This window comes from Typopeltis vanoorti, chromosome 14 (genome assembly GCF_054136105.1).
Source record: "Typopeltis vanoorti isolate ZY-2024b chromosome 14, IOZ_Tvanoo_1.0, whole genome shotgun sequence".
NCBI lineage: Eukaryota > Metazoa > Arthropoda > Arachnida > Uropygi > Thelyphonidae > Typopeltis > Typopeltis vanoorti.
This window is the reverse complement of record NC_143562.1, coordinates 37,356,621-37,370,530: the sequence shown is the minus strand read 5'-3', so window position 1 is coordinate 37,370,530 and position 13,910 is coordinate 37,356,621. Positions and strand designations below refer to the sequence as shown.

The 13,910-nt window shown below is 38.1% G+C and overlaps 1 protein-coding gene across 1 annotated transcript in view; it reads right to left on the bottom strand.

Moving 5' to 3' along the window:
- The window catches only part of LOC150099371 (uncharacterized), a 222,429-nt gene that overhangs the window by 176,045 nt on the left and 32,474 nt on the right, over window positions 1-13,910 (bottom strand). Inside the window, exon 3 of the mRNA XM_090403581.1 lies at window positions 13,029-13,199. Coding sequence (XP_090259707.1) covers window positions 13,029-13,199 — 171 coding nt within the window. The remainder of the gene's footprint in view (window positions 1-13,028; window positions 13,200-13,910) is intronic.

The following is a 13,910-nucleotide window of genomic DNA, read 5'->3' as shown; positions in this document are numbered from 1 at the left end:
TTTTGAGGATGCAATGTTTGAGATGTGTTTGTGCCAGGAGAGGTTTGATGTGACGGTGATTCCGAGGAGCGAGATCTCAGGCTGTCTGGAAATTTGGGTATCGTAAAAAAGGATACTGGGAAAAAGTTGTTCTTTTTTATGGGAAATAGTACAGAACTGGGTTTTGCTGGCGTTGAAATTTAAGAGGTTATCCAAACCCCATTGTAGGATGGCTTGGAGATCGGAGTTGAGGGTGGTGGTGGTTGATGGTCTGTAGGATGAGGTGAGTTGTGTAGGGTAAGGCTTATCGAACACAAGCGAGGAGTGTAGTGTGCTGTCATCTGCAAAACTGTGCATTGGGTTGGAGGTCAATTGCAGTAGGTCACTGATGTACAGCAGGAACAGGATTGGTGAAAGGACAGAACCTTGTGGGACCCCAGCATTAATTGAGTGGTGCAAGGATAGGGAGCCATCCATCATCACACACAGTGTGTGTCCTGGCAGAAAACTGGCAATCCACCTACAGAAATCCTGGGTCAAACTGAATGATGGTAGTTTGCCTAGTAGGCCTTTGTGCCAGACCTGGTCAAAGGCTTTGGAGATATCTAGTGCAACCACTTGAGATTCGCCAAACCTCTCCATAGCATTTGTCTAGAGATGGGTGACGTATGTGAGTAGATCTCCTGTAGATCGGCAGTGGCGGAATCCATACTGGCGGTCATTTATTTGGCGAGTGTCTTCAAGATAGTGTAAGAGGTGGGAATTGATGATTTTTTACATTACCTTTGACAGGACTGAGGTAAGCGAGATAGGGCGGTACTTGGATGGCAGTGACGTCACCCTTCTTGGGAATGGGCTGAATATAGGCCAATTTCCAGTTTGTGGGATAGATTCCAGTGGAGTAGGAGAGTACATATATAGGTGACATAGGATATGGGTCAGTTCTGGAGCACAATTTTTCAGAACAACTGGGGGAATGCCAATTGGCTTTTTCTGTGGGTGATGAGGCAGTAGAGCCATCAGGGTGTGATCGAGGTGGGAATAGTGTTGGACAGAAGTTAGGGCCAAATGCTTTGGCAAGAGACCAAAAGGCTCGGCTGCCGTATGGCTACTAGTTTCCTGCTTTTTGCTCTTTCGAACTCTGTTTTGGAAGCGTTGATTGTTTTTTTGCATCTATTACGGGCTTCGGTGTAAGCTTTGAAGGAGGATGAGGTTCTTGATTTCAGCCAGTTGTGGTATGTCTGGTGTTTCATCTCTACAGCCTTGGCAGATCTTTTGGAAAACCAGGGTTTCATTAGGGAATGGCAGTTCAGAGTGTTGTGTGGAATGTACGTATTCATGCCAGTGAGGATTACTCTGGTAATAAGCTTGGTGCATATGTTTGGGTTGGAAGGCCGGACACAATACTCCAACCACGGGAATGCGGCATAGAAGTTGCGGAGGCTGTTCCACTTGGCACTGTTATAATGCCAAACTACTCTTGTATGGGAGTGTCTGTGTAAACGTTGTTGCATGGGGGAAGAGATGAGCACTAGGTTGTGGTCAGAATTGCTCAGGGGACTCACTACTTTCACTGTGTATTTGGAGGGGGTCATTGGTGAGGAAGAAATCTAGGGTGTTTTGGGAGTGGTTTGGGTTATCTGGTATTCTGGTTGACATCTGGACAAGTTGTGTAAGGTCGTTGTTGATGGCAAATGTTTCTGCATCTCTGCCTGCAAGATCTGTACAACTGGAGGAGGAAAGCTAGCTAGTGTTGTGGATGTTAAAATCTCCTAGAAGGATGATTTTGCTGTTGGGAAAGTGGGATTGGAGAAAGTCGACTTTTAGGGAGAGGAAATTAAAGAGCTCAGGGTGGTTGGTTGCATTGGGGGAGCGATAGAGGCAGCAGATGAATTGAACTGAGTGGGAGAAGGGATATTTTCAGCCAAAGGAGGTCAAAGTTGGGGTGATTCTAGGTTAGATGCTCTCTGGCAAGGTACGTCTGAGCGGATATATGCGCAGACACCACCCTTGGGGTGAAAGTTGTTGAAGAGTTGGGAGGTTGAGATAAGTGGTGCTGGGGGGACGGGGTGAGATTTGGGTTTCTGTCAGGAAGAGTAGGTGGGGTTTGGTAGACTGTAGGTAGTAGGGGACACTATTCAGGTTGGAGTTTAGGCCACGGATGTTGGTGAAGTGCATGTGTAGGGTTTTGTGGGACGTTTGTTGGACCGCATGGGTCTTACACATTTCCTATGCCGTTTTAGTGAAGATGCAAATTAAATATGCAAATAGACAACAGAATTAGTAGAACTGGAATGGTATTATGTCAGCTGAATAAATTTATATGAAATAAGAAAGAAATTAGTAAAAGCACTAAATTAGCTGTATACAAGACAGGTTCAAACCAATTTTAACTTATGGATCTGAGAGCTGGATTAGAGATAAAACACTCAATCAAAGACTTATGAAAAAGATTACAGGAGTGAACAGATGGCAGCATAATATTAAAAATGAGGATATTAGAAAAACATTTGGCACACTGCTGGCATTCATGATCAGAGCTAATCTCAGGTGGTATGGTTGCTCAAACAGAATGGTAGAGAAAAGATAACCAAAACAAGTGTATTTTGCCAGGAAAAGTCCTAGAGGAAGACCGAGATCGAGGTGGTCTGATACAGTAAGAAATGCCTTAGAAGACAGAAATATAAGATCTGATAATACTGACAGATTAATTTGAGGAAAACTGTTGATAGAAGTAATGATGGACCTTTTTCATTTCATACTACAATAATATCCTGTGCAAATCTCTCTCCCTCAAGGATACACATCAGGAATTTGATAATGATCATGATGAGCAAGTTCTTGTTTGATGTAAGAGATGTGTGCCTTTCCAATAAATTCTATGAAATGTTCCATATGAGAATTTATATCATGATTGGTAAAGCATGTTTTCACATGGTGTAGAGCCAGCCTGGTTGGCTGAGTGGTTAGCGTATCAGCTCTCACGACAAAGGGTTGTGGGTTTCAAATTCTGCCATGGGCATGGATGTTTGTGATTATATGTGAAAATACTAGTGGTGGTGATGGGCAGTAGATGCCGTTGGTGTAGATTATGCAGCTCACTGTAGTTGGTGGATTGAGTGGTGGAGACGGAGAACTGTGGAATAGGTGCCCTTCCTTTGATGAGTCTTTGGACTCCTTGGAGGTGTCATGCAATAATAATAATTTACCAGATATGGTTTGTGTTTTTTTCTAACATCCACTTTAAATCCAGTTCCACCCAGTATGTCCAAGGACCTCCCTTCCTCCAACATCCAGATTATATATACCAGAATATAAAAGCATATCTAATCTGGTATATACATTGGTATATATAATCTGGATGTTAGAGGTCCTTGGACATACTGAATAAACGTTTTAATTATACAGGAAGTTTAAAGGTAACATTAATTTTATACTTGAATAAATTTCTACCAATTTTTTTCAAATAGACTTAATTTTGAGAGAGATACAGCTTTCCTGAAATTGTGCTTTGTTTTAGTGTTATCTGTTTAACATATTAATTTTTTTTTATTATATCAATTATTTTAATACAGTGGATCTAATCTATTGTAGTTCTGAGTTTTTGACTGGAGCAAACTGTCACTACTCTCTTTTTGATGGTATTTATTATCTCTAGTTTCTATGTTGTGAGTGGTGATAGGAGTCTATATATTTTCTTCTTCTTCCCTCTTTTACCTTGTGGTGTTGAGAGTTTTCTATTCATTTAACTGCAACCATACACAAGGACAGGGTAGTTAGCCATATGCTTCTCAATGTATCCTATGTCTGTAGAAGCAGCGAGTTCTCAAGGCCGGTTTGCCTGCTTGCAGGATGAAAAACCCCAGATAAACTGGGAAGAAAAATCCTGCAGTCCACACCCAAGACCAGCTAACTTGGCTATGTCTCAGAAAGATCCTAAGCTCCTCACATCAGACAGGAATCGAACCCAGGACACTCCTTTCCCAGGCATATGGTGGTTGTGAAGCACAAAGCCACTTGGCTAACCGTGCAGATGAATATGTATATATATATATATATACATACGTAGGCTGTTCAATAAGTTATGACTATATTTATTTATACAGAAAACAGATTACCTTTAATCGTCATCATTTCTTTTTCGAAGTAACTACCGTGAGACGCGATGCATTTGTCCCAACGTTGCGTCCACTTCTTAAACACATGTGAAAGTCCGTTTTTTGAGAGTTCTTTCAAAACCACCTCTGCAGCTTTTACACATGCTTTGTTGCTTTCGAAATGGCAGCCTCTTAGCGGTTTCTTGAGCTGAGGAAACAGCCAGAAATCGCACGGTGCGAGATCAGGACTGTATGGAGGGTGTGGTAGGATATCTATGTTGTTCCTCTGCAAAACGTCCACTACACCACCAGCAATATGTGGCCTTGCATTATCGTGGTGCAATAAGAAGCCATTCTTCAGCAATGGACGCTTCCTTTTGATGTGCTGTACCACTGTCCGTAAAACATCCACATAGTATGAGCCGTTTACAGTATTCCCGGGTTCTACAGCGTGTTGGTAAACAATGCCTTCGTAGTCAAAAAACATTATGGTCATAACTTTACTAGCCAATTTTACAGTTTTTGTTTTCTTGGGGGTAGGCGAAGATGGATGCTTCCATTCACTGCTTTGTTGTTTCATTGTAGGGTCATAATGATACAACCAAGCTTCATCTGCTGTAATGATGCGTTTCAAGAAGGTGTTGCCTTCTTGTTCCAGTCTTTCTTTCCATTCTGTGCACACATCCACTCGATGCTGCATTTGCTCCAGTGTCAAGAGTTTGGGAATCCATCAGGAGCAAACACATTTCAGTCCCAAATGTTCAGCCATGATTGAGTGAACACTTCCCACAGAAATATTCAGGACAACATGCAACTGGCGTACTGTAATTCTGCGATCCTCCTTGATGATAATTGCTGCTGTGTTGATCATTGTCTCTGTGATGGACGTTGAAGGTCTTCCCTCACATTCAAGATCTTCCACATTTTGCCTTCCTTCCTTAAAAGTTTTATGACAGCAAAAAACACTTGCCCTCGACATTGCTTCATCGTGGAAAGCTTCGCGTATCATGTTAAAAGTGTCCGATGCCTATTTTTGCAAACGCACACAAAATTGCATAACACTGTTCCAAGGACGCTTCCATTTCGACGACTGGTCACGGCTCGTAGGCGTGCCGAAACAAGCTTGTGTTTAGTCACGTGACACTCTGGCATATCAGCCCGTATACGCTACACCGTCTATCAACCTCTTTTGTTAATACAGACAGCAACATTTCTTTATTCCACAGAAATTAATATTGTGATTAGTGGTTTTGCGACAGTAAAATTAGTCTTATTACTTATTGAACCGCCCTCTTTTTTATATGATTAAAGTTTACATGGTGGAACACTGGAATAACTTAATAACAATCTAATTTTCATACCAATTTTGTTGCTGCAGTCATCATTCAATTTAATTAAAAAATCCTGAAGACTTGTACCGGATTTATTTAAGAGTATAACATTATTTACATAAAGAGGTCAGATTAGCATCTCTGATTCTGATGTATCAGGTTCAATGTCAATTTCCTTCATTAACGTGACCCATACAGATTGCGAATAGTGGAGAGATAACATGCACCCTTGTCTTAAACCTGTCATCTTCAAGTAACTTGATTTAGATGTAAATGTATTTCACTTCTTTAGTGAAATACATTTACAGTACTGTATTTATTGATACCATAAGTTGATGTTGTCTGTTTACAAGATGAATCGTCTGTCTGTCTGTCAGTAACTATATCAATATTGTCTTATTTGTTACAAAACACTGTATATATGTTATGTGCATTACTAACTAGACTTGAAAAGTGAAAAGATAATGTGAAAAAAAAATTCATATTTATTTACAGGTATGACGATTCATGCACTGATAACAAAGAAGCAGCAAAAGGAATACAAAGCAGCTAAAGGTCAATATTCAGTCCAGAAAGCCAATCCAGGGACAAAGCCATAAGTTACCTCGTGGATGTTCTGGAGGCCGCCACCAATGAAATTGGCACCTTGGGCAGTCATTCACAGTAAGGGTGGTCTGACAGCCATTTATGTAGTAGAGAGCCACATCTGCCCTGGTTAGTTCTGATCCTGTTGACAGATGACCAAATCTTACTAGGAAAAGCAAAACCAGGCTGCAGAGCATGGGGATCTTCAACCAGGAAGCCATTTGTTGGAAGACTGTTGGACCAGTGTTCTCTCCATGTCCTTTGTTGATGGTAAGGCAGCTGAAGAGAGTTCGTACATGGACCAGAAAGGGTTTCTTGATTTTTGGCGAAGACTTGGTGAATTTATGACAGTCTGGTGCAGGGGAAGGAGCAGGTTGCTCACTACTTTATTAAATTGTTTAATCGAGGCTTGTCTTCTCCATATATTTGGTGGAGCAATGTTGGATAGGACAGGCAGCCAGGGGAGAGGGGTGCTTCTCAGTATCCCACTAATTGTGTGCATGGTAGAGTTTAGCTGGGTGCCTATAATGTTAGTGTGCACACTTCTTTTCCAGACGGGACACAGCATTTTGCAGCAGAGAATGTGAGGGCTAGTGCAGATGACCTTAGGACTTCTGCACCACAACCCCAGGTTGTTCCAGGCATCCAAAGGTACAAGCGCCCTGGACCACTTGCAGCAACCATGATAAATTTATATAATGGAACCATAACATTCCTGTTTCTAGATGCCAGTGTCCTCTGTATCATTGACATAATCTGCTGTGCTGTCTTCACAATATATATTATCCTGCTCAAAACTAAAGGCAATGGCCATCATCATCATCATCAAATTCCTGATATGTACCCTGAGGGAGTGTATAGGATAATTCTGATAGTACTACATGAAAAAATTCACACCATTACTAAGTTACTATCAACAATTTTCCTCCAAAATTAATCTGTTATCTGTTAAGACTTCATTATCAGCTCTTATATTTCTATCTTTTAAGGCATGTTTTACTGTATCAGTCCATCTACATTTTGATCTTCCTCTGGGGTCTTTTTCCTGACAGTTCCTTCCCTGGCAAAGACACTTGTTTTGCTAATCTTTCCTCTCCCATTCTATTTAAGTGATCATACCACCTGAAATTAACTCTACTAACGCATTCCTGAATGCTAACACATGGCAAATTCTTTCCTAATACATTCATTTTTAATATGCTACAACCATTGATGCCATAAGTTTACTCCACTAATCTTTCTCAGAACTCTCACATCAAAGGTCTCTAGTCTTTGATCAAGTGTTTTATTTCCAACCCAGCTCATCATCATCATCAAATTCCTGCCATGTACCCTCAAGGGGTGTACAGGATATGATAGTACTACATGAAAAAAATTACATCATTATTAATTTCCTATCTACAATTTTCCTCCAAATCAGTCTGTTACTTGTCAACACTCCAACATTATCAGATCTTATATTTCTATCATCTAAAGCACTTTGTACCGTATCAATCCACCTATATCTTGGTCTCCAACTGGGTCGTTTTGCTGCCAACCTGGCAGAGAACACTTGTTTTGCTAATCTTTCTTCGCCCATTCTGTTTAAGTGACCATACCACCTGAGATTAGCTCTGCTAACGCATTCTTGGATGCTGACAATGTCAAGTTCTTTCCTAATATCCTCGTTTTTAATAAGATACTGCCATTGATGCCATCTGTTCACGCCTATAATCTTTCTCAGGACTCTCATATCTGTGGTCTCTAGTCTTTGGTCAAGTGTTTTACTTCTGACCCAGCTCTCAGATCCATAAGTTAAAACTGGTTTGAACACCGTCTTGTATACAGCTAATTTAGTGTTCCGACTAATTTCTCTCTTATTCCATATGAATTTATTCAATTGACTTCCCACCATACCAGCTTTGCTGATTCTGTTGTCTATTTCTATATTTAATTTACCATCTTCAGTAAAAATCGTGCCTAAATAGCTGAAATGTTTTACTTGTTCCACAGGTTCTCCATTCACAACACAGTTGACATTTTCAATGATTCTGCCTATTTTCATTGTCTTTGTCTTTTTATTGCTGACCTTCATACCATATCTATTACAACAGCTATTCAATTTAGTCAGAGAATCTTGCAGACTTGTAGCGAATTTATTTAGAAGTATAACATCATCCACATAAAGCAAAGAGCTGACATTAACATCTCCAATTTTGATATCATGTTTAATACCACTTTCCTTCATAATGTGATCCATATAGATAATGAATAACAGAGGGGATAATGTACATCCTTGTCTCACACCAGATTTAACATTAAACAATCTTCCTGTACTTCCTTCAATTCTGACTGCTGACTTACAACTCAAATAAAGACTAAGTATTGCTTGATATAATGCCCCACTGACACCATATAACTGCAGCATATTGAATAGCTTCTCTATTGGCACCTTGTCATATGCCTTTTCCAGATCGACAAAACTTAAATACAGATCTTTGTTATATTCCCATGCTTTCTCGACTATTTGTCGTAAAGTGAAGATCTGATCCTGACAGCATCTATTTGGCCTGAATCCAGCTTGTTCTTCACCAAGCTTTTCTTCCACAATTCTTCTCAACCGTTTCTCAAGTATACTTGCATAGATCTTGCCAGGAACACTCAGTAGGAAAACACCTCTGTAATTCTCACATGCAGTTTTATTTCCCTTTTTATATATGGGTACTATGAGAGCTCTACTCCAATCATCGGGAATTCGTCCCTCTGTCCAGGCTTTCTGAACTATGCAGTGCAGCCACTGTAAGACTCTTATACCACCATACTTCAGCATTTCTGGTCGAATATCATTTACTCCTGGTGCCTTTCCACATTTCAAGCCTTTGATGGCTTTTTCTACTTCAAGTATGGATATGTATTCCTGACTGCATGCCTGGTCAGTGTTTTTTACCACTGTGATGTCATCACTGCTTGTTTCATTTAGCAGTTTTTCAAAGTAATTACTCCATACTTCAAGGATATCTTTTTCTCCAGTTTTCATGTCACCTTTATCATCTCTAATTCCTTTTATAACACTCTTTCCTCCATTCTTAAGCTTCTTCAACAATCTCCAGAATATTTTGCCACCTTCTTGATCTTTATTTTCTATATTCTTGCCAAAGTCCTCCCATGACTTTTGTTTAGCTAGTTTTACACAGTGTTTAGCATTCTTGCATTTGTCTCTATATTCTCTAAGAGCACAAGCTGACTTATTTGACAAGAACTTTTGATACGCTTTCTTCTTTTCTTTCACTGCCTCTTTAACTTCCTGTGTCCACCAGGGAGTTCTGATTTTTTTATCCTTACAGACAACCTCACCACATGCCTCTCTGGCAGAATCAATCAATGTTTTCTTCAGAGTTTGCCACTGAATTTCCAAGGTTTGATTCCTGTTCTCAAAATCTTTCATTTTTTCTTCAATCATGTTTGTGCATTTTAGTCTACAGCTCATATCTGAGAGCTGCTCAACTTTTATTCGCTTTAAAACTTTCTTTTCAATATGAAATTCAATTTTATCCTGCTCAAGACTAAATAGTGATCACTTCCAATTTCAAATCCTCTGTACACTCTGGTATCCTGCACCAGGGAGAAAACATCACTATCAACAATAACATTGTCAATGAGACTTTTCTTATTCCTAGCCTCTTCTCTCCATGTGAATTTGTGCACATTTTTATGTTGGAACATGGTGTTAGTAATAACCAGTCCATGTCCTGAGCAGAAATCCAACAGATATTTGCCATTATTATTAGCTTTGCTCTTTTCTCCAAATTTTCCCAAAATATTTTTGTATGTCTCACAATCATTTCCTACTCTACTATTTAGATCCCCAACAAGGACCAACTTTTCATTTTTCATTGTATCAGTTGCTTTTTCTAAAGCCTCAAAAAATTCCTTCACTTGTATCTTAGTAGAACCTTCTGTGGGACCATAGGCACAAATAAGTCTCATTGTCCAGTTCCACATTCTCATATTTGCCCACATTACTCTACTTGAGACTGACTGCCATTCAAGAAGATTAGCCTCGTATTTTGTGTTGAATACTATGGCTATTCCTTCTTTTCCTTGATTATCATTGCCTGAATGTAACATTTTGTATTTATTGCTCAGAAAAATCTCGCCAGTTTTGGTCTTTTTTGTTTCAGTCACCCCTATTATGTCGATCTGGTACTTATCTAATTCCTCAGCTAGCTCCATTTCTTTGCCATTCAGGCTTCTTACGTTGATAGTACCGATCTTTAAATCTGGTGATGTTGAGTTGGGGTTTATTTTCAGATTTGTTCCAGTAGCTGACTTTTCGCTGTTTGCCCTGGTTCCCTGGTGAAAACAACGGGGGCCTTGTTTAACCGGGCGACGCCCCAGCCGGCATGAAATTTTGTCATATTGTACCATCATTCTATATTTTGATTACCAACTATTTTGATACCAACCCAGCTCTCAGATCCATAATTTAAAAGTGGTTTGAACACTGTGTTGTATACAGGTAATTTAGTGTTTTGACTAATTTCTTTCTTATTTCATATAAATTTATTCAGCTGACTTAATACCATACCATACCAGCTTTACTAATTCTATGTCTATCAGCACATTTAATTTGCCATCTTTACTAAAAATTTGTGCCTAATAGCCGAAATGTTTTACTTATTCTATAAGTTCACCATTCAGGATACAGTTGAGGTTTTCAATGTTTCTGCCTATTTTCATTGTCTTTGTATTGCTGATTTTCATACCAAATTTATTACAACAGTTATTAAATTTAGTCAGGGAATCTTGCAGACTTGTGTAGGATTTATTCTGAAGTATAATATTATCTGTATGAAGTAAACAGCTAAGATTAACATCACCAATTTTGATATCGGATTTAATACCACTTACCATCATAATGTGAATCATATAGACAATGAATAACAATGGAGATAATGTGCACGCCCCCTTGTAGCACACCTGATTTAACATCAAACCATCTTCATGTATCTCCTTATTCTAACTGCTGACTTACAGCTTAAATAGACTATGTATTGCTTGATATAATGTTCCATTTACACCACATAACTGTAGCATTTTGAAGAGCTTTCCTCTTAGCACCTTGTCATATGCCTTTTCCCAAGCGACAAAACTTAAATACAAATCCTTGTTATATTCCCAAGATTTCTCAACGATGTGTCAAAGTGAAAATCTAATACTGACAACCTCTATTTGGTCTGAATCCAGCTTGTTCTTCACCTAACTTTCCTTTCACAAATGTTCTTAGCCATTTCAAGTATACTTGCATAAATCTTACCAAGAACACTCAATAGGGAAATACCTCTATAATTCTCACATTCAGTTTTATTTCTCTTTTTATAAATGGCACTGTGAGAACTCTGCTTCAATCATCCAGAATTCGACCCTCTGACCACAGCTTCTGAATTATGCAGTGCAGTCACTGTAAAATATTTGAGTATTTCTGGTCAAATTTTATATACTCCAGCTGCCTTTCCACATTTCAGGTTTTTTCTACTTCAAGTATGGATATGTATTCCTGACTGCATTCCTGTTGGGAACTTTCAACCACTGTGCTGACACTGCTCGTTTCATTTAATGATCTTTCAGAGTAATTACTGCAGACATCTAGAATATCTTTATCTTCAATTTTCATGGTGCCTTTATCATCTCTGCTACCTTTCACAGTACTTTTCCTCCATTTCTAAGCTTTTTCAATAGCCACCAGATTATTTTTCCACCTTCCTGATATTTAATTTCTATGTTCTTACCAAAGTCCCATGACTTTTGTTTAGCTAGTTTTCACAGTGCTTTGCTTTCTTGCATTTTTTTCTGTATTCTTTAAGAGCACAAGTTGACTTACTTGCCAGGAACTTTCAAAAGGCTTTCTTCTTTTCCTTGACTGCCTTTTTAACTTCTGAGTCGAACATGGAGTTCCGATTTTTTATCCTTGAAAATTATCTCCTCACATGCCTCCCTGGCTGAATCAATTAAAATTTTCTTTAGGGTTTGCCATTGAACCTCCAAGTCTTGGTTCTTGTTTTCAAATTCTTTCATTTTTTCTTGAATAACATTTGTGTGTTTGAATCTGCAGTTCACATCTGATAGCTATTCAACTTTGATTCATTTCAAAACTTTCTTACACACCCTTCTTTTCAATATGAAATTCATTTTTATCCCGCTCAACACTAAATGATGATAACTTATTTCAAATCCGCTGTATGCTTGTGTCCTGAACCAGTGGGAAAATATCACTATTGACAATAACATAGTCAATGAGACTTTTCTTATTCTTTACATCTTCTCTCCATGTGAAATTTGTGGACATTTTTATGGTTAAATACGGCATTAGTAATAACTAGTCCATGTCCTGAGTAGAAATCTAGAAGGTATTTGCCATTATTATTAGCTTTGCTCTTTTCTCCAAATTTTCCCAAAATATTCTTATGTCTGGAAATCTTTCCTATTCTGCTGTTGTGATCTCCAACAAGGACCATCTTTTCATTTTTCATTGAGCCAGCTGCCTTCTCTAATGCCTCAAAAAATTCCTCCAGTTCTTTCTTGGTAGAACCTTCTGTGGAACCATAAGCACAAATAAGTCTCATTGTCCAGATATCCCCCATTGATATCTACCCACACCACATCAAGTGTGATGGCAGTTACTTCCTATTTTAAAACCTCTGCATACTGTTGTATACTGAACTAGTGTGAAGATATCACTATTAACAATAACACATTTTATTTCTTGTATATATTCCTTCTATGTGAATTTATGAACCTTTATGTTGGAACTTCTTAGCAAGAATACTGAATAAAAGAAGCCATGGCTGAAGGTTATAATGTCACTCCTCAAGCATTAGCTGAGATCAAGATGAAACCTGAACTTTTAAATATAGAGAGAAAACAGATTTATAAATTTTATATGAAATCTTTCTTTTTCTCTAGATTTTCACATAATTTTGAAAGTAAAGCTGGCTGTTATTAAAAGTGATATCACTAAATTAAAAATCACTCTGAACAAAGTATTAAAAATTCTCACCTTGTAATACAAGCCTATAATATTCTTGTAGAATCTGCTTCATGTTTTTTCCAGCTATATTGGTAGGATATTCCTTACCTTCCTGCAGACAGTGAGAATATTCTCTCAAATGTGGACTCTCTTCTAAAAATATTTCCCATGTTCTGCTACATCCAGTCTCTTTCAGGTAGCCTAATAAACAAGTTTAGATGTTAATTTTTAGATATAAGAAATAATGAAAATGATGAAATTAAACCTTCAAATTACAGATATTGAAAATAAGATATTCAAACAAGTTAAAGAGATTCACTCTTGAATTATTTCAGAGAAATCACCTGAAACAAGAATATTTTGTTTCAGATCTAAATAAGAGTTCATTAGCAGAGTATAGAATAGGAGGTGTCTCCCATAACAAGTCCTGGAAATAGGGTACTGTGTAATAATAAGAAACAGTGGAATAATAAAACAATAATAACAATAAATAAATAATAATAAAAAAACTATATTCAAAATAGAAGCTTATTTAAATGTTATAATTACAGTTCAGCCTAAGTTGAAAAACAAAGCCAGGACCTCCATTATGATCTATGATTTATAAAGCGAAAGACCAGTTCTCTGAATACATCAGGAATTCTCATGTACAGCATATTTTTATGCATTCACTGGCCAGTGAATCTGCACTCTGAATGAAACCATGGATAATAAATAACAGTAACATATGAAGTTAATGCTCATTTACATTCAAATTCAATTTGAATGTAAATGAGTTTTTTTTTTTTTTTTTGTTTACTAATCAAAGCTACTACCATTTACCACCTCAAAGTATTATGCACCATAAAGGTAGCATGTTTGTGCAGCCATGAATGCACATGCATACACAGTCTATGTCAGCAAATGCTTAAG